We start from the raw sequence: 27,184 nt of genomic DNA on the forward strand, positions 1-27,184 counted from the left end.
TACTATCAGTCATTTCTGAGCACTCTCACAGATAAAGTGTTAATCTCAAATAACCAAAACCAAAAATAAAGCATTTGTCTGTCATTAAGCTCCCAGTAGTACAGTGTCTCATCTTATAGTGCAGGGGCGGGAAAACTTTTTGGCCTGGGGGCCGCACTGGATTTCGGAAATTGTATGGAGGGCTGGTTAGGGGAAGGGGTGTGTGGCCTGCCCCCCCCCCCCCGCTTCTTGCCCGCGATGCCCCCCCCAGGACTCCTGCCCCATCCAACCCCCCCTGCTCCCTGACGCCCTCCCCCGGAACCCCTGCCCCATTCTCCCCCCCCCCCGCTCCTGTCCCCTGACTGCCCCTGGACCTTCCGCTCTGACTGCCCCCCGCAGCCCCATCCAACCCCTCCGCTCATTCCTGACGGCCCCCCCCGGGACCCCTGCCCCGTCCAAATACCCCTTCTCCCTGTCCCCTGACCACCTCCGGAACCCCTGTCCCTGACTAACCCCTGCCGCCCCATCCAACCCTCCCTCCTTCCTGACTGCCCCCCTGGGACTCCTGCCCCCAGTCAACCCCACTGTTCCCCACCCTCTGACCGCCTCACCCCCTATCCACACCCCCAGCCCCTGACCACCACCCTGAACTCCCCTGCCCTCTATCCAGCCGCGCTGCCCACGACACCAGGACAGACAGCCACACCCCTATGCAGCACAAAGCACTGGGTCAGGCCGGGCTCTGTAGCTGCGCTGCCCCAGGAGCTCGCAGCCCCGTCGCCCAGAGCATTGCACCGGTGGCACAGTGAGCTGAGGCTGCGGGGCAGGGGCCAGGGGCTAGCCTCCTGTGCCAGGCGCTCAGGGACTGGGCAGGAGGGTCCTGCAGGCCGGATGTGGCCCGTGGGCTGTTGTTTGCCCACCTCTGTCATAGTGGCTTAGAAGATGCCTTCCAGCTTTTACATTTAATACATTTCTTATCATTTGCCTTTATTTCTTTTACTCCATTTTACTTTCTACTTTTGTTTTTCTTACATCGTTTGCATTCGTGTTTCTTTGAACCTGGCCTTTCAATATTTCTTATATGCATTTTCTTCTGTCTGATTACACTTTACATTTCCTTGTTCATCCATATTGCTCCTTTTGGCACAGTGCTGCCTTCTGACATGTGGATGTGTTTCACTATGGGTGAAATCTGATCCAGCTGCATAGAGCCAAAGTCATCAGGCTTTATGTGGGCAAAATGCTGAGGGACTGGGGAAATGACATCCAGCCCTCAACCAGGGCCAGGACATAGGGTTGCTGCATAGTCCTCTGTAATTTTCCCTCCATGCTTCACCTGCTGTTCCAAGTCTATGTACTAATAGCTGCAATCCCTCCATGCCAGTTGCACAAGTTGATGCCATTGGATTCACATAAATATGGAGCTCATTGCTTCTCCCCCTGGCCTGCCTGAGGCCAGCTGGAGACTCCTTATGAGTGCATACAAACCCTAGTACAGATGCTTCACTGCAGGTGCAGTGATCATACCTGTGCAACAGTCAGCTTGACCACACAGATATCAGTGTGCACCACATTTCGAAGAGCGGTCACTGTTCTCTTCTTAAAACAGCTTAACATCTTATTTACCTGGTTGACCCACAAAGTGGGCAAACACATTCACTGAGCAGTCCATAAGTCCTTGAGGTCACAAGTAACTGAGAACCCAGTTGAATAAACAGGTAGTTTGAATTGTTCCTTGCATTCCACCACCTTGCACTTGTTTATAATCAATTTCATTTGCCATTGTGTTACACAGTTTCTCCTCTGCTGTTCTTCACACTCATCCCTAGTTTTTACTAACCTATATAATTTAGTAGTGCCAGCAAACCACATAATCACAGTGGTCACCCTCTCATCCAGGATGTTAATACATATACTGAACAGCAATGGCCCTTGTGTTGATCCACCCCCGAAGCAGCCCCTCATTAATCTCTGTCTATGGTGAATATTGGCCATTTATTTCTACTTATTTTCTATCGTTAACCAGGTTTTAGTCCATGATGGGACTTTATCGCTCACCTCATAGCTGTCAAGTTTCATGGGGCTTATACACATGAATCAAGCGACAAATATACCTTATTAGCAGCAGTACAGAAGGCAGATGAAATGACATCCTTTTCACTTTCTATTTCCCTTTTGTGTTTTTACTCTTTTTGGCTCCCCTAGCACTTAGACATCAACAATTAGCTAGCTGAAATGGAGAATCCCTGCTATAGTTTTCCTGACTCTTTTGTTCTTCTTTTAATAATTCCAGTGGGAAATCTAATTGGCCTAAAGGCTTGTCTTTATTGCTCAGTGCTCGAGTTAGTATACCGGACTTCCTGTTTTCGAGCTGGCCTAGCTTTAGTGAGTGTGACAACATTGCAAAACAACAGTAGAGCAACACAGAGAGATTGGATTAGCAGTTGTAACTCAGGCTGCTGCATCCTCACTGCATTACTAGCCTGAGCATTTGGAGTATTACTGCTTCAACCTGCCCCCTTTGGCAGGCCAGCTCGTTCAAGCTTAAAGCTAGGATCACTTAACTCAATTCAGAGATATGTGTGCGTGCACAGAAGTCTAGTTAGGGCTAACACTTGAATTATGGCTCAAGCTAACAATGCAGTGAAGACAATCCCTAAAGTCTCTTCAGTTTAGATTTACACTCACATTCCCATGTCAAATCCTGTAATGTGTAATGTGAATCCTGTCAAGTTGCAGTGGGGGAGGTTTAGGTTGGATATTAGGAAAAACTTTTTCACTAAGAGGGTGGTGAAACACTGGAATGCGTTACCTAGGGAGGTGGTGGAATCTCCTTCCTTAGAGGTTTTTAAGGTCAGGCTTGACAAAGCCCTGGCTGGGATGATTTAACTGGGAATTGGTCCTGCTTTGAGCAGGGGGTTGCACTAGATGACCTTCTGGGGTCCCTTCCAACCCTGATATTCTATGATTCTATGATTCTATGTTTCTCCCTAAACAGTCAGAATTGTCCCCCTTTTTGTGTCCATGACTTGGCCTGGATTGTGTCATGTATCTTTAGAAGGCATACCTCCTTTTTTACACAAAGCAAATTTAACCTGCGGAATTCATTGCCACAATATATCATTGAGGCTGAGACCTTAGTAGAATTAAAAACAAAAACAAAACAAAAATGGATAATACAATTGTATGGATAATCATAACACCAACAGTTACATCAGGCAGCAAAAAATATATAAGGAATAACCCCCCTCATGCTTCAGGGCATAAGTCAAGCTCTAACTGATTGAAGTTCAGAAGCAACTTGGATGGGTTATTCCATACGTGGTCATTAGGAGATTCTAGCAGGAATTATCTGCAGGATAGTGGACTAGATGGACCACTCATCTGATCTGATATGGCGATGCCTGCATTCCACTGGTGTCAGTCTTCTAAAAATGGCCTTGTGTAAAGACACATTCATGTAACATGCCAACAAAGTTAGTGCCCGAGTTATATCCATCATCATATGCACATACTACATACTACTAACTCATCACTTTTCATTAACCTCTATGATTTTTGCTGTCATCTTCATCTGTAATTATTCTTTCCTATAAGCAATCTTTTCTAAATTCCTACTATCAGCTTACTGCCATTATTTACTACTATTCCTTGGTATAGTCAAGTACATTTCAGCATCAGTCTGCAGGGGAGGGTGAAAAGGTGGCTATAAATCACCTTTGCACTGACTCAATCCTGAGGCCACCTGGGTGCCAAACTGGTCCACTGCATAAATCAGAGCAGCCTGAAGACTGCTCTAATTTTCATTGGTTGCCAAAGGCCCTTTAAATGCTAGCAGGTATAAGCTACTTCCCATGCTCCCAATATCAGTGTTTTGGAGCGAGGATGATGGTACAGGAACTCTGCACTTCCTGAGGATTCCCCTGCATGCAGGAATCTTCCCCTGGCTGCACCTGTTATCAGAGCTGTGTTTATCCTTTAAGCCAGTGGTTCCCAAACTTGTTCCGCTGCTTGTGCAGGGAAAGTCCCTGCTGGGCCAGGCTGGTTTGTTTACCTGCTGTGTCCACAGGTTCGCCCAATCGCGGCTCCCAGTGGCCACGGTTCGCTGCTCCAGGCCAATGGGAGCTGCTGGAAGAGGCGCAGGCCAAGGGACATACTGGCCGTCACTTCCAGCGGCCCCCATTGGCCTGGAGCAGTGAACCGTGGCCACTGGGAGCCGTGATCGGGCAAACCTGCAGACACGGCAGGTTAACAAACTGGCCCGGCCCGCTAGGGGCTTTCCCTGCACAAGCGGCAGAACAAGTTTGGGAACCATTGCTTTAAGCCAACTCATGTATTCCCTTTTGGTTCAGACATAGCTAATTCTGCTTGTACAATTCTTCAGCCATGGTACTGCATTCTTTATTTTCTTAAGGAACTCTAATTAATACTCAAGACGATGATTACTAGGCCATATTACATAGAAAATGCGGGGGTTAAAGATTTACACAAAAACATGTGGGTACACTTTCAGTAAACAAGCAGCGGACCAAAGAACATTGTGTGCATAAAACCTGTACAATAATAAAAAGAAAAAGTTTTGTTCACAATAAAAGCTTTTTTGAAAATTATATGAAAGGTTTTCTATATTTTTCTGTATTTCTGTTTTTGTTAGACTGTGGGGTGACCTTTTTCTCTAACTCTACCCTTTTCATATTTTATCGTCCTTTCCATGTGTTTTGAAAAGTTACCCATTTGAAAACTGAGAAAAGGAGGATATTTAACAGCATTCAAATCCGACATGCCTCTCCTATGCTTTGAATTTCTTTGTGGAAGAGGCACATAAAATACCCACATAAACAAATCAAAATTCTTTGTGAAATCAAGTTCCGTAAGGTTTGAAGCCCACAATACTGTAAAAGTGTAATGTCACTTAAAGGTAAAGGTTTCAGCATAGCATTGAGGACACTAATTTACATTTATAAAACCAGTCAGTATATTTTGTTCATTTGAAAATGTACATTCTGAAAAAGTTCTCTTTTGGAGTGGCTTGAGACTGCTGTCACACAAACTAGGCCCATTTCTAGCTAGAATGTACACATGTCTCTGACCAGTAATCTAAACTTTTCTTGCTTTGTTACTTCTCCTGAGCAGACCTTAAAAACCAGGACATCTTTCTCTTTTCCTGCGCATTCAAAGTAATGAAAACAGAGATATTAGAATAAATTTTCAAAAGTGACCAGTGATTTTGGGTGTCCAATCTGAGGACATGTTAAAGGGGCCTAATTTCCAGAGAATGGGTACTCGGTGCTTGTCTCAGACTGGGCACCCAAAAATGTCAGTGCTCAAAACTGTTAGGAATTTTGCAAATGTAGGGTATTATTTCAATTTCCAGTACTGAACATTTTCACCTATTTCATTGTGAGAATCTGCTTCTCTGTTCCCCTACCCGCAAGCACCCTCTACTGAAATTCTCTGTGTGACATCACGATCAGGGAACAAAAGTCTCACTTATAAAAGGATTTTCTTTATTTCCATAATTTAGCTGAACCAACACAAAACTGAATACTGTAAAGCAACAAAAATGTAACATCTTTAGTTTTTCTGTGTTTACTAAATAAGGCTACTACACTCCCTTAAAAATAAACTGAAACAAAACAGAAAATTGGTGGAGTGAGGGATCTGGCTCTTGAGTTCTAGTAGTACAGTAAATGTATTTACCATCGTTTATTGCATGACATTTCAAACCAGACATCGGTCATTTATAGTGCAGTCAGTCCATAACACTTTTCAAGTGGCTGGCCTGGAATTGCTACTTTGATACTGGTCAAAAAACTTAAGATTAAATAAGAAATTCTTATATATTTATTTTACTCAAAAGACACAGTCACCTATAATTCATGGTTTCTGCAACCTGTGTATTAAATAAGCCTGAATAGTGGAACAGGCCTTACAAAAAAAATAACTTTTTGTTTTTGTATTTTTTATCTATGGCTGCTTGAACAGTCTCTATATATTTTTCTTTAGTAGCATAGAACTAGCATAGTACTAAAAGTTAATTGGAGTATTAGGTAGTATACTACAGTGGAAACTTGGAGAATCATTAAAACTGGAATACATTTGCCAGGAAGAAGTTAAGCTCATTTGTTGATTTCATCATATCAGTATGTACCAAACATATATAGAAAGGTACGGTAATAGGGAGTGAGGGATCTTTTTATCTTCATTTCCCTTCTTTTCTATGCTGTCTTTGCATTAACTTTTCACTACCTGATAATGCCAAAAAAGTGGGCTTTCTAACGATGAGGTAAAACATTGAATCTGGGTCAAGGAACAGGCTGCAAATTGACTTTTATACTGTATTATCTAGAGAAGGGTGGGGAGAAGGAGAGAGAGAGAGAGAGAGAGAAATAACTTGGTATGGAAAGCCATGATTAAAATATTTTACACTCTATTTTTACCAGTACATAAAGACCAAAAAAATGCCTTCCAACAGTGCAATGGTTGAATGCATTTATGTAATATAAACAACATTATTCTTTGCTTTTTCTACAGAATCCTCTCTGGTCATGCTTTACATCCAGAATGCCCTAATGGAAGAAAGCAAATGACACCTGTCACTTCAGAGACAACTGAAGTAATAAAACACAACTTAACTCTGAACCATTTGTCATGACCGTCAGAGTTATCACGTTAATTGTTACATAGGATTTTCTACAAATATACAACATATAAAAACTGTTAAATATATAACTTTAGGCTTTTCAAAATACATTTAATGATCTCTTTCAAACAAGTGTTACTTTTTTTTTTCTTTAATTTGCTTTCTGGTGCTAAATGGTGTATCAGATGAGACATAGGCCACGGATGACCAAACATGCTCTTTGCAAATACTGTATTATCCAATTTTAACTATCAAAAATGGAACTGTAGAAGAGGCATGTTTAACCGGTTAAAACTGAAAATGATTTTAGTACGAGAAAGTCAATCTAAGTACAGAGGAATAAAGGTGCCATGTAGACAGTTTGTAGCTGTTTCATCAAAGTTTTTCAAACATACGCCATTTTCTCTCCATGCTCCGTTTCGTTGTTTATAATGTGGTTTTTCAAGAGTAATTTTCTACTTTAGTTTTTACTGCAGTGTTCCATAAAGACTTCTGCTGTATAGGAACATCTCAGCTTTGTGAGAGTTGAAATCATGTCTTTGTGGAGACCACCCTACTATTTAACCCAGATAGCTCTGTTAACAGTAAGATTGTGTCCACTTTAAAATAGATTTTGCTCTTTGGTCTATTGTATATACTGAAAGTATAAGAAAATAAAAGCAATTCAGACAGTCCAGGGCACAAGAAGAGATTCTCTTTTGCACCTCAGTGTCCTCCCATAGACAAAACAGTCTTCTCTAAGGCTGATTGGGATGAATACTCTTCAGTGCAGTAGACTCTTCAGATCAAAACATGTAGGTAACATCGAGTCCAGCAGTGGTGTATAACGCAGATGAAACATTAACCAGGAACTTTGTGTATTGCTAATGCCCAAGCGTATCTCTTATATCTATATTCCTTAGTCCAATGCTCCTTAGTATGGTAGAACAGACTTTTAGCTCATAATGTAGAGGAATTATGCTGTCTTTTATGAGATATAGAGAAACAGACAGTTGAATTGATGACATATAATGGATGATGATCCACAGCAGTGAAACTTGACTAAGGTAAGTAGTTCACACAGAACCTAGACCACTCATACGAGGATTCTTTGCTGCTGCATTTGTCAGGAGACCTGTAAATCAACAAGAACAAATGAGTCAACATCTTACTCTCCACTTTTGGTTATCTTTGCTGTCCGTTATTTCAAAATATACCATACAGAGATTCCAAGGAAGAAGTTAATGATTTGGAAAATATTTATTTGTTACCACAAACATTTTCTCTGGGAAACAACACTGATATAATCTATATACATTATTTGTTGTATGAAATTTTAACCATGACGTCTAGTTAAAAATTAAAGTTCTATGACAATGTTATGAATTAATAGTTTACAACAGCTTAACTGTTACTGTCTACTACGCCCCCTGCCCATCCATTTTTCTAATAACTTTACAGAATTCTCTTTCTTTTGTATTAAGTTACATATAAAATGATCGAATAAATGCTTTATTATGAAGTTTATGATTCTTTCTATCCTGTACAAATGGGATTTGATAAAAACTGAAATCCAAAAGTATTTATATTTAATAAAAAATGCAAGTATGTTTCTACTAGGGGCTTTTCTGCTTCTAATTTCTCATAGCATTGTTCAGCACACTTATTTATTCAATACTGCCCTCTAGTGATGCCATTACAAGTACAAATTAATACAAAAGTATATTTATGATCAATGTAGTTAGAAACTTGTTTTAATTATAGAGATTTAAAAACAAAAAAAATGAAACTGCAAAAATCATTGCCTCAGGAACCTCAGGAAAGAAAAATGGAATAGAAAAACCTTATAAAATGAAAGGAAAGAAAAGAGATAGTAGTTTGAAAGAGAAAAAACAGAACAAAAAAGTGCCCACTAAAGATAAAATGAGAACAATGAAAGACAGCATAAACATAAAGATAAAGAAATGGAGTGTTTATATGACAAGAAGGCTGTTGGACAAACTCACCAAAAATACCAGTTTATAAATTGTTTCTAAAATACACAGGCATTGTTCAGAGAAAAATGTTTTGAGGTGTATTGAGGAAACATGATTACTTCAAAATGCTGTTTGAATGTTCAAACACTTCCTTCTTTGTTTTCGGACATTTCTCAGTAGTTAAAATTCTCATTGTTGATAGAAATACCAAGCATAACTCCAGAAAATACTAAAAGTGTATGCGAAAGAACAAAATAAATAAGAAAATCCAATTTCCTTGGTTCAAGTCGTGTATGAAATTTAGATTTATTTTTTAACCTACCCCTTGGAGAGGTAAATGAAAGAAATACCTGCTTCCAAATCAGTTTAGCAACAGCTTGAAACATTTCTCTCTCTCTCTCTCTGTATATATTTGCCCTATAAGGCATAAAGTGTATTTCACAGATTTCTGCTTTTATCCTCTCACCTTTTCCAGGAAAAAACACCCCAGAAATCTTGAAAACAGCCTTTTCTTTTCGGACTAGTGATCAGATCTCCAAACCACATGGCCTCAGACAGGCTGAAGGCAAAAAACCTGGATGATTATTGAGGTATATTCTCTTGTTTTATATATACATTCAGCAAGAAGAAATTATGTTAAAGTTCTGCTTCAGTTAAATGTTTTGTTTCCCATTTACATTCCTTCCTTCTGGTCTTCCAATATTCTCCCATTGCCGAGGTTTAGCATCAGTACAAAATTCTGAAGTCTAGGAATAATTTTTATGCAGGATATCACATGAAGCTGGAGTTCTCTGACTTATTAGGGTGAAAGTAAGCTACTATTCTGTGAAGGATTAGGCTGACCTAGCTCATGATTTCTGAATCATGCTGGAATAACCCAAAACTAAAAGCAACAGCATAAACTGCATTGTGCGTCCCAGTATGGAGATACATTCAGATCCAACCACACTCATTTGCAGAAATCTATTGCTTTGTCATTTCATGGATTTAAAAGTCTCCTGCCTTGCTATCCCTGCCTCCACTTTGAACATTCAGATTTTCTCTGTGAATATGGTATCAATGCTTTAAGAGATAAAATGAGAGGAGTGGGAAGGATTCTACATTGTAAAATGCTAGGGAACAGTGGAGACAGTAAATTAAAAGGATGGAGAGAGCATGAGGAGGAGAAGAGAGATTGCAAACTTGCTTCTCATCTCCATGCTGTCCTCCCTTCTCTTCATTCTTCATGATCTACAAATCATCACCACACCCCATACAAATTAATAAAGAGAAAAAAGTAGGCCCCTGAATGACTGGAATAAACGGAATTCTTATACCATATACCCTGGTAGCTCAACCCTGCAACCAGATCCCCGGTGTTGGAAAATGAATTTAAAGGAAAAAAGAGACACTTTAAAGCTATTCAGAATACCCACCCTGACTAATCTTCAATTCCTCATACAGCTACTAATTAGTTTGACACAGATTGCAATACAAGTTATAAAATAAGTAACTAAGAATGTAAAAGCTTTTAGCATTAGAGAATGCTTTTGGTTTTCTAATCTGAAACCTTGCAGCTGAGGTAATAAAATCCTGGGCTCCAATTCCCTGGCTCAAGCTTCAACCCTGGATCTGTTTATGTGTTCACAGGTCCAAGTTAGGAATACAGGATGAAATCCTGACCCTGGTGAAGTCAGTGGGAATTTTGCAGTGACTTCAATGGAACAAGAATTCACCCCAAATTTTCACAAAGTAGGTTTTAAGTCCTTCTAAAAAGAACTGTTCTGCTTTGCTTGATACACTTCAGCCAGTGCATGCTGGCAAGAATAATCCTACATTTCTGTTGTTTGCTTTCCCTAATATAGGTTTTCTGTGTTGCTGCAGAGATCGCATTTTCTGAATGGCATACTGGAAATATTTGCACCCAATGCTTAGGGTATTGATAAAATTATTATAATCTGCATTAGCAGCATACTTCCCAACCAACTCTTGATAAACCATCACCCAGCAGCCCACTAGACAGAAGGATCCCACTCCCCACCAATATGTAGAATATAAAGTGAAGGGAATATGGGAAGGTTGTCTCCCCCTCCTCTGCCAAGTCTTCCTCTTGTCTTCCTCCTCCCTTACATCTCAGCCTCCTGCAGAGTTTCCAAGCTCCCTCCCCAGTTGAGGCAGAGCTACCGCAGTACTTACACTCCTTACAAGGGCTGAGCCTGAGTTCCTGTGCTTTGTAAATACTTCTCCGCCAGAGCACTCACCATCCTTGATTTAAATTGTAAAATGCAAGTAGTTGAATGGATTTGTCAAGAGTTGTCTCAACTCTTCCCCACCACCAGGGAATCCCTAAATTTTACACCTTTTCCTATGCTACACAAAAGACGATCTTATCCCACTGTTAGCACTGTGACTTACAAAATCAGTGCAAAATTATGAAACTCTCAATGCAATGTAAGCTACAGTAGTTACTTCCACATAACTGTCCAGTTCCTGCAATATTACTTCTCACGTGTCCTCTACTATGAGTCTTTACTCCACCCTGCCTTACATTTGGGTTTTAGCCAATTAACTGATACTAGCAGGTTGCCCCAACAGATACCCCTCCACAGATTATTGAAGCAGTGTTCTTCCCAATGGGTTTTTTATTGTCTTACATAACTATGTATTTATCTGTGTGTGCATGTACGTAAACTCCAGAACAGATAAAGGGACCACATTTTGTTTCTGCAGTTAACTGAGGGGGCAATTATCTAATAATATTTAGATACCTACAGCCTGATCCCAAATCCACTGACGTTAATGGAGTTTTTCCACTGAAATTAAAGTAAGTTTTTAGATAGATTTAATGGGCTTTGGATCAGGTACCATCTGCACTTGCAAGTAACTGATACTACAGTGGGCATAAAATTAGAGGCTATTTAAAAAAAATGGCCCAGCACATCTGTCTCTATACTACTTATAGTAAGAGGATCATAATTTGGGGAACTCTTGCACTTGTCAGTCAAATAAATTGAACTGACAAATGTCTATCATTTTTTAATCAAATCTAACCACCATAGTAGTGTATTTAAGCTCTGTGTGTTTATATGTAGCTAGGTCCAAATCACCCTGGTAGCAGACTTGACAATATCCCATGAGCAAACCTTATGCAATTAAGATAAGTTTAGTGAGTTAAGTTAAACTTTACTGAATTAGCATTAATATCTTTGAGGTACATAGCATTAAAAACACATGTGTGTATGTGTTGTTGTGGCACTGTATGTACCTTCTCTAGTGAGGAGGAGGGATGCTAACAAACTTCCTCCGTTATCAACCCTCTGAAGTCACCCCCCTCTGGGAGAAATGCAGAGTTCAAACTGGATTCTTCAGAGACCATCAGACAAAGAAAATACTTTTGGATAAAAAACTGGGGTTAACCTGCCCCAGGGGCTTCTTCCTGTTCCAGCAAACAGACAGGACCCCTGATCCACGGAGGGCCCCAATTATTAGGGGAGGATTGGAAGAAGTTGACCAGCTGGGGCCTCATAAGACTGTGTGCTTGTTCTGAGCTGAAGCTCTGATGAACTTGCAACCATGATGATGCCCCTAGGGTGGGTATTAAAAGAGTGCATTTACCAGAGCCCATGTAAGTATTGGGATGAACTCTGGTAAGCTTATTAGCATGTGTGCAAGTTCTTTTATTATTATCAATATGTTTTCTCTGTAATGCTTGTAAGCTTGCTTAGAAAGAGTTGTGTGGTAATTTATATCTGGAGCAATTACACTGTTATCCGTCTCTGAAGAGAAAGCAAGCAGGTGTCCTAGGGCAACCTGTCTGTGCTGGGAATGACGCAGTGAAGGAAAGGCAACTGTCCAGCCTGGAAATACCCCAGTCAAGAGAGAAAGAGACATGTCTCCACCCAAAAGAGGCAACATTTGGGGAGCTGTAAGCTGAGAGTGGGTGCCCTTTTGTGCCACTCAGGAAATACATCTTGTAGTTGCCATGAACTGTGACAACCCTCATCTATAGTATGTCCCATGACATGTCAGAGAGAAAGTAGTGAATAACTTAGCAGCCTTTTTCCTGAATGTCTATTAAAACATCATTTACAATATAAGAAAAACCAAACCAAATCTTTCACATAGCGACAGAAGTGTTATTATAGTTCTTAGATGGTTTAACCATTTTTGTTTATTAAAGCAATTCTAACATACTGAACTTGATTCTTCTTACATACTTCCATAGGGAGGAGGGAAGAGTGGGGGGAAATGCATGACTAAATAAAGTATAAAACTAAGAAAAGTTAATGGTTCATTCTTGATAGCAAAGACAGATATTAAAGGAAAATGAGTTAACAACAGGGGTTGGAAATGTGTGGTGCATTCCTTATCTAAAGTAACAAGATGAGCTTTCCACCAAAGTATCTATCTCCCACCATAGTAACTAGGCTCTGAACTAATGACAACATATCTGGGACTCTGATTACAAACCAGCAAACGAGGTTCGCAAGAGATCTCCGAGCCAGGGCTGAGTTTTCGAGCATGTGTGGACTGAGCTTTTATTTCACTTGGAATCCATAAATGTGCCAAAAATTCCACCCCAATCTTGGCAAAGGTTTGGCAATTTCACATGGGTTGCACTCTCAGTTTTCAGAAAGAAAGTGAAAGTCAGGGAACGTGAACCAAAGCTGTAGTTTTCTACTGTGACAGCCAAGAGCCTAATTTACATGAGACCAACGGATGGCTAGCAGAAGTAAGGACTGATCCACCTCCCCTGTTGTCTTTGCATTCCACAATGCCACATCTAAACTGTCTACTATTTGTCCAACACTACCTTTTGGACCTTCTCCAGAGTCCAAACAGTTATAAGTGGCCATTGAGGGGTTTGTGTTGGGTAACAGCTAAAAGGCTTGTCCTGCCCATATGTTTTACACTTTCAATTGCCTTTTAAAACAGTCTTGCTCCATCTACCTATTTTAGGATTTTATACAGCGCTCCTCACCGTAGTATCTAAGCACTGGCTCCTTTTGTTTCTTGCTTGGACTACAGTCTGGAAAAAAAAAACCAATAAAAAATAATTTACAAAGATGAATACAGGTATCTGGCCAGTCTCTGCCTCAGAAAATGTATTCATAACGGAAACAGTCCCAGTGCTTTGCAGCAATTGACTGCAAGACAGATAAATAGCATGTCTTTGCCCTCTGCTGCTGCAGCTGTCTGTTCTAGGACTCTGAATAACCATGCATGAATAATACCACAACAGAGATGGAAAACATTAAAACTCCCAAGAAAAACCCGACACTGCCCTGTAAGGCACCTCACTCTTCACAGGAATAAAAATGGAAATTTCTTGTGATGATCTTAGCAGCAATACCACCCTGTTGCATTTACCTGAACTGCCACAGTCCCTGGTGACAATTTATTCAGTATTGCTCCTTCCCTCCACTTTCTCCCATGCTATTCATTTATGCAAATTGATTTTTCAACGTTCACAAAAGGACAAAAGGCTTAAAGTGACTATAGCTATTAGAACAACAACAACAAAAAACAACCCAGCCCGACGTGGTTTATTTGGAAAAGATGTATATTTATTATATGTCACTGAACTAGCCACCAGGCAGGCCATTTTAAAAAGTCCAACAGCTTTTCGCTCCCACTGTATTCAAAGTGTAATAGGGTAGGTCATACCTATTGAATGTGTTTGTGGATGAATGTTTATAAAGATCAGCCTCACACATTATGTCGTCCATCCCCAGACATGCTTTCCATACATATATATTGCTTTTTCATAAGTTAGAAATCTGGGGATATCTATATCTGTTAGTATTCTTCCAAGAAGACTTTTCTTTATCATGGATTGTTTGCTTATTCTACATCCCCCGTTCAAATCAGCGACAAAAAGGAAAAATGATTTGCCTGTGGGAATAGGAAACTAATGTGCTAATAACAATTGGCTGTGGCTCCTATCGCTCTTAGGACATATATTTCCCCCCACAACCTCATATCAATAATTTTACTAGAATTCAAATAATAGATGTGCCCAATATTTTTCCTAAACATCACTCCCGCTTCCCCTGTCATATTTTTTTCTTCCTTTTGTATAAAAGTTATGGTTATATTTCTCTTCTTTGTTCTTATGAAAACTTTAAATGTATTGGGAGTCAGAGTCTGATACCTTTACTCAGGCTGTATTGGACCTTACTCTTTGAAATCAGTGGGACTACTCACAGAATAAGGTGACCAAGGGTACTAGAGCCAACTCCGCAGCATGTGTAAGGTTATTAGAACCTGCCCCATAGATGATTGGTGGTGTAGCTGACACAACCAAGTGCTTGTGCAGGAACCCTAGATTTAGAACACACTTTGATATTCCTGACTTAGCCATGTCATGGTGATGCTATATCATATTTCCTATAGATAAAAGGGGAAAGAGGCAGGTGATATTTCACACTACATGACTCCATAGGATAGCCAGATAATGAAGCAGCATTAATAGATGGTCTTATTAAGACTATTCACTGAATGTTCTTCATGGGTGTGGATGTGAAAAGCTGTAATAATATTTCAGGAGAAGAAGTGAGGTCTAATTGGGGAAAAAACAGGGGAAGGATTGGTGAGGCTGTACATGAAGTACAGGGCTGGCTCAGTACAGAGTCATGAGGGTTCTGATAAAAAGATTCCCAAACAGCTTCCCTCTAACATACTCTTTGGCCCTCCTGGTCAATGACAAAAAAACCCTGCCTCAGAAAAAACAACTTAAACAGACATTATCAACATGAGAAGTTCTTTTGAACTGACTAATTTAAAATAATGACTCTAGCTTCTAAGACAGTGGTTCTTAACCTGGGGGGCATGCACCCCCTGGGGGTGTGAGATGCCCTTTCTGGGGGTGTGAGACATGCCAGATTTTTTTAGAAGGTAAATCATCGAAAACACAAATTAAGCACAGACACGTAAGTACAACTACTTTGTTTCATCAAACTTATGTATTTATTAACATTATACCTTTTTTAACGATTACTGTAATATACAAACAAAAATATATCTAGGTTTAAAGAACTGACCTACTTCAATGATTTTTGAGAAGGGGTGCGAGAACATATTTTGAGAACTAAAGGGGTGCAGGCTGCAGTAATGGTTAAGAACCACTGTTCTAAGACAACACCCTTTAAGCAGTGCAACCTGAATTTATTTTTAAAATCCTTAAAGGGCATTTTAATAAGAGGTTTCCTGCTTCTCTGCTGATGTGTAAAAGTGTCTTTTACTAAGCTATAGGGAACATTCAGCAGGCACCCAAAGAATTCCACTCATCTGAAAGATTAGAATAAATTTCCCTATTTTAAGGATAGAGAATTGGTACATTCTTCAATTCCAGTGGAACTTTCTAAGTAGTTCTAAGTAGTGCTGTCAAATGCAGAGAGTAGACTGGGGGGAAAATTAGGAATATTCTCCTACTTTCTTCCTTCAGTTACAATAATAATAATATAGAATTTTCAGGCACAATGTGATTTGCAAGTTGATCATGTCCCTATAAATGGAAAAATTATCTACAATAGTAGAATAATATTTCACTGATTTTGTACATAACGAGCCTCTTGTTTAATCACATAATGATACTCAGCAGTGGAGAGAAACCCAAACTGGAAACTTGAATCTGAACCCTTTTCAACTCAAAGGAGGTAGTGTTTGAATTAAAACCCACCATCCAGCTCTCGCTGTGTGGTCTGCTTAGATTGGAAGTTCTTTAGGTCAGCAATCTGTTCTATCCTATAAAGCACTAGTTCACTTTGGAGTGCTGAATAGCTAATAATATTAATGTTACCTAAAATGTGGCTGAAATCTCATGAGAATTTCTCACAAGATGTAGTTGAACTTGAATAATAGCCACGATTAAACATCAAATCCAAACCCTAAACCTTTGCCTGAACACAATCTGGATTAAAAAACAGGAGGACTTGTGGCACTTTAGAGACTAACAAATTTATTAGAGCATAAGCTTTCATGGGCTACAGCACACTTCATCGGATGTATAGAATGGAACATATAATAAGAAGATTTTATATATATCTATATATACATACTGAGAAGGTGGAAGTTGCCATACAAACTGTAAGAGGCTAATTAATTAAAATGAGCTATTATCAGTAGGAGAAAAAAAACTTTTGTAGTGATAATCAAGATGGCCCATTTAGACAATTGACAAGAAGGTCTGAGGATACTTAACATGAAAAAATAGATTCAATATGTATAATGACCCAGCCACTCCCAGTATCTATTTAAACTCAAGTTAATGGTATCTAGTTTGCATATTAATTCAAGCTCAGCAGTTTCTCATTGGCGTCTGTGTTGGAAGCTTTTCTGTTGCAAAAGTGCCACCCTTAAGTCTTTTACTGAGTGGCCAGAGAGGTTGAAGTGTTCTCCTACAGGTTTTTGAATGTTATGATTCCTGATGTCAGATTTGTGTCCATTTATTCTTTTGTGTAGAGACTGTTTGGTTTGGCCAATGTACGTGGCATAGGGGCACTGCTGGCACATGATGGCATATATGTCTAGTTGGCAGCCAGTATCAAGTGGAGTGCCCCAAGGGTTGGTCCTCGGGCCGGTTTTGTTCAATAACTTCATAAATGATCTGGAGGATGGTGTGGATTGCAACTTCAGCAAGTTTGCAGATGACACTAGACTGGGAGGAGAGGTAGATAAGCTGGAGGGTAGGGATAGGATACAGAGGGACCTAGACAAATTGGAGGATTGGGCCAAAAGAAATCTGATGAGGTTCAACAAGGACAAGTGCAGAGTCCTGCACTTAGGACGGAAGAATCCAATGAACCGCTACAGACTAGGGACCGAATGGCTCGGCAGCAGTTCTGCAGAAAAGGACCTAGGGGTGACAGTGGACGAGAAGCTGGATATGAGTCAACAGTGTGCCTTTGTTGCCAAGAAGGCCAATGGCATTTTGGGCTGTATAAGTAGGGGCATTGCCAGCAGATAGAGGGACGTAATCATTCCCCTCTATTCGATACTGGTGAGGCCTCATCTGGAGTACTGTGTCCAGTTTTGGGCCCCACACTACAAGAAGGATGTGGAAAAATTGGAAAGAGTTCAGCGGAGTGCAACAAAAATGATTAGGGGACTGGAACACATGACTTATGAGGAGAGGCTGAGGGAACTGGGATTATTTAGTCTGCGGAAGAGAAAAATGAGGGGGGATTTGATAGCTGCTTTCAACTACCTGAAAGGGGGTTCCAAAGAGGATGGTTCTAGACTGTTCCCAGTGGTAGCTGATGACAGAACAAGGAGTAATGGTCTCAAGTTGCAGTGGGGGAGATTTAGGTTGGATATTAGGAAAAACTTTTTCACTAGGAGGGTGGTGAAACACTGGAATGCATTACCTAGGGAGGTGGTGGAATCTCCTTCCTTAGAAGTTTTTAAGGTCAGGCTTGACAAAGCCCTGGTTGGGATGATTTAATTGGGGATCGGTCCTGCTTTGAGCAGGGGGTTGGACTAGATGACCTCCTGAGGTCCCTTCCAACCCTGATATTCTATGATTCTATATCACATTGGTAGATGTGCAGGTGAACGAGCCCCTGATGGTGTGGCTAATGTGATTATGTCCTATGAAAGTGTCACTTGAATAGATATGTGGACAGAGTTGGCATCGGGCTTTGTTGCAAGGATAGGTTCCTGGGTTAGTGTTTTTGTTGTGTGGTGTGGGGTTGCTGGAGAGTATTTGCTTCAGGTTGGGGGTCTGTCCATAAGCGAGGACTGGTCTGTCTCCCAAGATCTGTGAGAGTGATGGGTCGTCCTTCAGGATAAGTTGTAGATACTTGATGATGCGTTGGAGAGGTTTTAGTTGGAGGCTGAAGGTGACACTAGTGGCGTTCTGTTATTTTCTTTGTTGGGCCTGTCCTGTAGTAGGTGACTTTTGGGTACTCTTCTGGCTCTGTGAATCTGTTTTTTCACTTCAGCAGGTGAGTATTGTAGTTTTTGCAATCCAAATATTGCTTCCTTGGTGGTTTTGCCTGAAACAGTCACAATGTAATTCCCTATAATATTTGCTCCATAGAGTGGCTAACCAAGTGGAAGTTGTTTTGCGTGGGAAAATGGTCTTGTGATTAAGACACAGAAATGGAACCGAGAGACCTTTGTTTTGGACCCCTGGCTTTGCCACCGATTTCCTGCAAGTCACTGATCAAGTCACTTAATCTCTCTGTGCCTCTGATTCTTCATATGTAAAACAGAGACACTACTACTTACCTACCTAATAGGGATGTTACATTGTAAAGCATGTTGAGCTCCTTGCCAGGAAAATCGGCACAAGTTCTTGTATTATTGTAAACTATATTCTCACTCACAGCTCTACTTTGTAAGGAATTTATCAAGCTATTCTAAAAAGCAAAGGGCTTTTTAGCAGGTACCTGATAAAACAGGTTCTACATTTTACTGGTTTGCTAAAAAAAGCACCTTGGTAATGAGTGTCTTTCATTAGGAAATCAGGCTGAAAAGACACAGACATCTCAGAAAGGACCTAAAGGTTTAGAGTCCAAATCAGCCTCTTGGGGGCAAAACAACTCTGTTTTAGAAAGGCTCTGATGACCTGTGGCATACAAGTTATTTTTGTCTTATCTGAAGCCTAGAGAAGATCACTAAGATTAGGAGCATCAACAGATGGAAGGGTGAAATTTAGGTACCAGAGCGGATAAATTGGCACTTATCAATGTGCGACATTGAGACATCAGCATCAAATAGCTGGGTTAAATAAAAATCACTTGTAATCTAAAATGGAGCAGCAATGGGAAATGGTGTAGCTACGTTTCTCCTAGAGAAACTCTAACGATCTGGGTAAGAATCAAATACATTAAAAGTAACCTCTCCCTAAAGGCCTAGAGTAAGTAACTGGATTGTATCTATTTCCTCTTGGTCTTCAGAACTGTATTAGGCATGAAGCTTTATGGAAAGTGAAAATAAGGAAGATATGTCACTGGTATGTGATTTTAAGTAGGAAAAACGACCACTTCTCTGCTTTTGTTACTGCTCAGATACAAGCAATTCTGATATTAATGTGACTGAAAACATAAGAGTAGCCAGAGGCTTTCCTCTGGGTAGTAAAAAAATAATCAGTGATTATAATTATTGTGATTACTTTTTTTTTGAGGAGGCAAGATCAAGTTAACAATGTGTCTAAGAGTTACTTTTAGTATAGTTTATTATCTATCTATCTATACACAGACATCTAAATATCCAGATCTATATATTGTAAGGACTGTTGCTTATCTCTGACAAGATCTACCTCAGATTTAACCTGTAATTATATCACATCTTCTCCCAAAAAAAAAACATCTTGGAGGAATAGTGTGTTAACAGTGAAGTATTTATTAAAGATAACAGTCTTTTATGGAGATAAAGTAAAGCTTCCATTGCTGCAGCACTGCATCATTATCAAAGAAAATATTGCATGGCGGGTGAGATGAGATTTAATTGTAAGGTTTAAAAACAATCACAGGTATTATAAAGTAAACTGAGCTGCTCAAGAAAACACATACACAGATCTGGCATCAACTGAACTCAACAGACAGTCTTAAACAGCTACTTTTCCTTCTCTAATTAGAGGAGAGAATTGTGCAGGGGCATTCACAGACCGACATCTGATTGACAAGCAGCTGGTCTGGAGCAAGGTTGGGCTCACACTTGCAGTAAAAAAAAAATGGGAAAAGCAATGTCCTGAGATTGATTGTGAAAACAGTTAAACTTTAATGAATAATACATCAGAAAAACAGTAGTGTTCTATTAGGCAGGATATTTAGGCTATTTCACCCATTAAAAGAGAGAATTCAGCCTCATAATGCGTGAGCTTTAGATAGGATGCTTTCCTGCCAGGGAAGAAATTGAATGATCAGTGCTTGCCAGTGAGATATTATGTCTGCTTTATGTATTCCACGTGGCAATTCCTTTAAGAAAAAAAAGTCTTGTTTGGCCTCATTCCAAAGATACAGTGTGGTACAGTAGGTGACTTGAAATCAGCAATCTACTAGCATGCCAGATATAGGAAAGAATCACTGGCATTCATAATTCAATGTGCAGAATTTTTGCCTATGCTTTGAGGATGGAGTCTGAGAGGTTATGGGGACAGGGGAAGAAGAATGCATATATATTAGATAAAGAGGAATGCAAAATATTTCTTCTATTAATTAATTTTTATAGCTCTGATTGAAGGCAAGAGAAAGAGCATGCTCTGCACTCACATGAAGTGGGAATATACAGCCACCCAAAGCATACACAGAAAAGCCAGATAGTGGCCTTGAATGAAGTTCATGAAGATGTGAACAGATACAAATGTGCACATGAGAGGAAACTCTCTTACCATCCTAGAAGATTGCTTGCTGCTGATCATAATCCTCACACTTAATGCAGAGACTGGCAGGAAAGTCTGCTAAAGCAGCAGTGTCCTTTGTTTGATGGGCCAGTCTCCAGCGCAGATTTCCAGAACAGCTCAGTGTCAGCACAAATTAGTTCAGCAGCTAACCCTTGGTTCCATTTAGGAGAACTTTTTTCTGGATAGCAGCCCAATCACAAAACTCTCCAGTCTAACAAAGGGATCTTCCAGTTAACATTTTAATAATGTTTAGATCCTGGTTCCAGAGGCTTTGGAACTTTGGGCAAGTACACCAGTTGTGTGCACATCAAGACCCCATCCCCTCAATAATGGAATTATTTGAATACAGTGACATCTATTTTTTTTTAAAAAGTTCACCTCCCCTAATTTGCATTGGAATAATAACTGTCATCTACAAAGAATCATCATATTATATGGGATAGTGAGGGACATAGCAAAGAAACCAATATCTACCTCTAGAAATATTAGGTTTCTCTAAACTAAAGAATACGTAAACACAGAGGGCCAAATTCTGCCCTGAGAATGTATGTTCAGCTCCTGTTCAATACAATGGAATACACATGTGTATCTACAGGGAGTATTTGGCCCTTATGCATTCTTTGTGTTATATTCCTATAATCACATAGGTGATTCCTCTTTTGCAATATCTACATATAGTCATGTCATAGAGTTCTGACTTGGATCTGAATGAAAAGAATGGAAGGGGATGGGGACAAGACATGCAGGGCTGAGCATAGGAGGAGAAATTACACATTCATCCCCAAAATTAGCCAGTGAAAACATTTTTAGTCTCCCAACAGCAAAGCAGACACATGGAAGGATTACAGTCCATGGAAACTTCTGTTTAACATTTTAATTACATTTAAACCTAAACACAAATTTGGGACGCATACAGTACAGTAGTTCAAAAACCAACCAGTGTGTCGCTGTCTATCAGAGACAGAGCCCTGTGTATTGTGCAGCATATTGGATCTAAATTCTTTGGCAAGATCCCCAATACCCCCTGGTTTCTGTGGAATTTTGGCAAGGAGTTCTGTGGTGATCAGATTTCTGCAGCAGAATGGAAACAAATAGAAAAACAGTAAAAAATAAATAAATAAAACAAACTGGCAAACTGCAAGGAAATGTTAACTCTATAATTTATAACAAATTTTACACGAACACTACACATATGAGGGAGAAGACTGTAAGAAAGCAAACACAGTACAACTTTGGAGGGCAGGGGGAAAGAGAAGTGACCTCCATCCCCCTACACACAGAACTATTTGGTGTTTGAAGAGTCACATCTCTTTTGTCTAGTTCCATCTGTATCATAGTTGAAATGGGATGAGAGTCTTGCCTTCCCCCTCTCAAGGCAATTCCCTCTCATGCAAAGTGTGGGAATCCGCACTCCCTCCCTTTCCCCAGCATATCTTCCAAGGGACTCCTCCGGCTCCCCATAGAACAGTTTCTTTGATAACCTTTCTCAGGCTTTTTTTTCTCAGGCTTTTTTTCGGAGGAGAAGTCCAAGTAGGTGCACCTCTCCTTAGTGGGACACAGCAAGTCCCATGCTACCATCAGTTGCATACTAATTCCCACTGTCACTCCATATGCATCATTGTGAAAAGCATCATCCTCTGGCTGAACATTATCTCAGGAATAAGCCACGGTGATAGAGGGAGAAAGGAATGAGAAACAGTTTTTGTGACTGGTGCCCTCCTGTTCTTCTGACCAATACAGCACACTACCACGGTTCAGCCAGGTGTTACTACCTAACAGAGCAGGTAACAGTTTCCGTGGGTCCCTCATCAAGGAGGAAATTCCACTGTTATTTCTGTGACAATAAAATCCCAGGAGTCAATAAGCCCTGATCACAGGTAGGCATCACACGACAAACAGTTTCATTACATTTGTGTTATAGTAGGTACTGCCAGGTTGATTTTTAGAAACAACTGGTTTTCATATTAAGAAACTGAAAAAACCAGCAAAAAGTGGAGAATAAAGTAAAAATTACTGAGGTATTCAAAAATATATTGGTGTTAAATCAGAGTACTATACGCTGCACTTTACTTGTCCTAATGGTAGGTATGGAACTGACCTTACGACACAGCTTATGACACAGCTACACAGATGAAATGTAATGAACCTCAGAAGCAAATGAGCTTCAGGTGAAGACAGGAACCAGGATATTGTAGTGACAAGCTCATTAGTCAAATCTGGTGTGGTACACTCTCTGCTATTTATCATAGTGCTATTTCCGAGTTCCTAATCAAATGCAAACACTCAACCCCAAGAACCCATTTAACATGAAACTTGTTCTCTTCTTTAGAATTTAAAATTTTCTTTTTAATGGGAGCTTTAGTACTGCACCCCTCCACCACTGTTCTTATCAAATTAAAGGAAAAATACAAGGGATTTGAAAGACTTTAGTGGCAATTTCAAATATATTGATTCCTTGGACTTCTTGGGACTATAAGAAAAATTGTAGGAGGATCTTAAAGTAGAAGGGAGAGATAGCTAGCACTGTGTCTTAGCAATTACAAGAGAATGCAGCCAAATAAAGAGATAGGTCCTGAAGATTTTATAATAGCCCAGATGACATGATTGGTGAAAACTCAAGATCTCACCATTACAATCACCCTTCAGTGCTACATTTTTGCCTTGTGAGAAAATACATGCTCAGATGCCTGGGGCCTGAGATCTGTATTTGATTCTCATTCCCAGGCTCTCAGTCCAAAAAACTGGCACAGGCTGGGATTACTGTGGATGATATCAGGGCTGATGGGGAGGGAGTGTCTGGTGTTGCTTACCACTGACACGTCTAGCTGATTAGTGTGAAAGGTACAGAAAGGAGCCTCATTCAAGTAGAGGAGAGATGTGAAAAAAGGGAGAAATGATGCAAGAGTCTTGAGAGTGGAAGACAACGTGGGTGCGATCTCAGGATTCTTACAAGCACCACTCTGTGTACAGTAAATGATTCGAGAGGCTAGATTGTACCTTAAGGCACAGCCCTACTGTGAAGCTGAGGGAAAGACTGCTGCAGACTGAGTAGAAGCTCCTCAAGGCATTTGCGCTTGAGGTCCATGTTAAACTTACTTACTTACAGCATCCAGCATGAATTCTCCCCTCCTCATGCGGGGCCCGCTCTGCTCACCTTGTGGAGATGATAGGGCTGATGTTGGTGCAGCCCTCAAGCAGCCATTACACATACTGCTTATTCTGGCTTCTACATAGGTAGTTTGGAAGGCTCCTTGTACCTTCTCTCCTACCTTGTGCAACTGCCAGGGCCAGACACGATCTGACCCAAAGTGTTTTTCATATTATTACAGTATGTCCACTTATCTAACTACTATGCAAGTATAACAATATTACATAGCTCTTATATAGTGCTTCTCATCAGAATAGCTCAAGAAGCTTTACAAAGGGAGTTAAGCATCATTAGTGCCATTTTATGGCTCGTGAAACTGAGCCACAGGGAGACAATATATAATACCCTACAAAGTGACTGCATTCTTCATCGTTCATACACAAATGCCAAAAAGCAGAACAGTCACATCAATGGTTAACGTCAAATGTTTCCAAAATGATATTTCCATTTTAAGGTGAGCTTTTGCCAAAATAATATTAAACTGTCCCTCTCCTAAATGGCAACGTGAGGTAGATATTCCACCAATAAAACCCACTCTGATCCTGGGAACCTTCGTTCAAAAACTGGCACTTTGATGAGCCAGAACTCTGACATCTGGAACTTCCTGGGCTTCCTCCAGATGGGAAACAATAATCCCAATATTTTGCCAGAGGTCATCTTTCTCTAGGATGGGCCAGGTGTCTATGGCCAAAAACACAGACTGCAGCCGAGCAGTTCGCTATCCAAATTCAGAAAGACAGTATCCTGAAAATGATCGTAACATTCGTAGTGATGGCAATGTCATATTCACATATGGGATATACTGTTGTCTAGCAAGCCAAAAGCAGCACAAACAACATTTAAATGTGAAAAAATTAAGATGGCTCCTTTATGGATCATAAGTAAACATAATCCAGAAGCTGAAGCTTGAGATTGATATTCATGTCAACAAGAAGATAAATATATTTTGATTTAAAGCCTGGTATGTGGTTTGATCTGAAATCGGTGCCAAGATGCATCATAAGCTGTCAATTGCCATTTGCTGTGATAATTTGAGACATTTGTGTATTTAAATATAGGTATATTCCTATGCCACTCTGTAATTCTGAAAATTCTCCTGAAACCACTAAAGCTGGCTTATTTCCCAGACATCTCCTTGTTAGCAAATCCTCATCCGGAATTTATTTATATATATATATATAGTGGCAGAGCTCCAACCTTGTCTCATGCTTCCAGGCAGTTTATGCAAGCCTCAGAGGCTCACTCCAACCCTCCACGTAGCCCTTTTCTCTCTAGAGCCAGGGTTACAGTCTACTGAACCCTTTTCATCATAAGCCAGCAAGAAGGTTGGTGAGAGAACTCCCACAGTCTCTGTTTTTCCTGTGGGGTTATTCTAGAACAGTTCAGTCTCCTGTCCTGACAGGGGCCTGTCTTCCCCTCCCAGGAGGTGTTTCTGTAGTGGCAGGTTGGGAGGAACCCGGGCCCACCCTCTACTCCGGGTTCCGGCCCAGGGACCCCAATGGCAGCAGCTGTTGGCAGCCGACCTTTCACCGCCAGAGTTGCTACATTTCCCTGGGCTACTTCCCCACAGCTCTCCCGCTTCTCTCTCTTAATGCCTTCTTCACCCTTACCTTAGGGCTATCTTTCCAGTGGCTTAAGGGTGTCTTCATTACCCTGCCCTTCGGCCACACTTCCTCTCCTCTGGCTCCCTGGCTCTCTTTGGCCTGACTGGAGTGAGCCCTTTTATAGTATCAGAGGGGCCTTAATTAGAGTCAGGTGTTCACGTTAACTTAACAGCCTCACCTGACGCTTTGCAGGTTGATTGGAGTCAGGTGTTCTCATTAGCCTAACGGCTTCAACTGACTCTTTGCAGGCTAACTGGAGTCATGTGTTCACCCTAGCTTGGAGCAGCTCCTGCTCTGGTCAGTCAGGGAACAGAAAACTGCTTATCCAGTGGCCAGTATATCTGCCTTCTACTACTCTGCTGTACCTCCGCATGGACTACATGGATCCTGGTCCAGGATCTCTTGGAGCTTGGGTGTAGGGATGGTCTGTCGTTCACCCTCCTGTCCCTGGATCAGGAGAAGGCATTCGACAAGGTGGACCACTGTTAATTCCTGGGCACTCTGCGAGCCTTAGGCTTCCGACCCCAGTTTGTGGGCTTTCTCAAGGTGCTGTACGCCTCCGCAGAGTGTCTGGTCAGGCTCAACAGGACCTTGACTGAGTCGGTCAGCTTCGGGTGGGGAGTACGGCAGGGGTGCCCCCTCTTAGGCCAGCTGTACGCTCTGGCGATTGAGCCCTTCTTCTGTCCCCTCCGCTGGAGGTTGACGGGGTTGGTGCTGCGAAAACCGGAACTGCGGCTGGTCCTATCGGTGTATGCCACTAACGTGCTCCTCGTGGTCCAGGATCCGGGCGACTTGGCGTGGGTGAAGGCTTGTCAGGCAGTCTACTCGGCAGCCTCCTCCACCTGGGTCAAGTGGGTCAAGAGCTCTGGCCTGGTGGTCTGGGACGGGTGGCAGGTGAGCTCCCTCCCACCCGCACTTCAGACCATCCGGTAGAGCCCAGCTCCGCTGCTCTATCTGGGCGTTCACCTTTCTGCCACGCATCCATCTCTGCCGGAAAACTGGCATGGTTTAGAGGGCAGGGTGACAGAGCGGCTCTGGAAATGGACAGGACTACTCCGGTGTCTCTCCCTTTGAGGGAGGGCACTGGTGCTCAATCAATTAGCCCTGTCCATGCTCTGGTACTGGCTCAACACCCCAGTCCTGGCCCCGGGCTTCCTGGCCAAACCTCCAGGTGGCAATTCTGGAGTTCTTTTGGCCAGGAGTGCACTGGGTCTCTGCAGGGGTCCCTGCCTCGTGGACCCAACTGCTCCCCCCACCCCTTCACTGTTAGCTGGCTGCACGACTTGCAGCCGGTTAGTTTCCAGACTGTGCCAAGGAAACATCTATACACGCTCGTGCTCCATACCCTTCACTTCATCACCCACACGTCCCGCCCCGACATGAAGTGGCAGGACCTCTTGCAGCCTCTGGAGGGTGAGGAGCCCCGATGGGCCAGCCTATATTCCATCCTGGTCCCAAGGCCCACCAGGGACATCAGCTGGCGGCTTCTTCAGGGAAGCATGAGCACGGGCATGTACTTGGCGCAGT

General features: G+C 41.4%; 1 protein-coding gene across 13 annotated transcripts in view; it reads right to left on the bottom strand.

Annotated features, from left to right (window-relative positions):
• Positions 1–5,469: 5,469 nt before the first annotated feature.
• TAFA5 (TAFA chemokine like family member 5) overlaps positions 5,470–27,184 on the bottom strand; it is a 592,535-nt gene continuing 570,820 nt past the window's right edge. For 3 of the 13 annotated variants that reach the window (XM_073328349.1, XM_073328341.1, XM_073328352.1), the window contains one exon: positions 5,470–7,736. Coding sequence is in view for 6 of the 13 variants with exons in the window: in XM_073328352.1 (XP_073184453.1) it covers positions 7,728–7,736 (9 nt within the window). In the remaining 7 variants the exon portion in view is untranslated. Of the gene's footprint in view, positions 7,737–9,043; positions 9,137–13,506; positions 13,586–21,842; positions 21,977–27,184 lie in introns of those variants that run through there. The other 10 variants (XM_073328350.1, XM_073328343.1, XM_073328354.1 and 7 more) reach the window with 7 other exon arrangements.

The sequence above is a fragment of the Lepidochelys kempii genome, chromosome 1 (genome assembly GCF_965140265.1).
Source record: "Lepidochelys kempii isolate rLepKem1 chromosome 1, rLepKem1.hap2, whole genome shotgun sequence".
In the NCBI taxonomy this organism is placed as follows: domain Eukaryota; kingdom Metazoa; phylum Chordata; order Testudines; family Cheloniidae; genus Lepidochelys; species Lepidochelys kempii.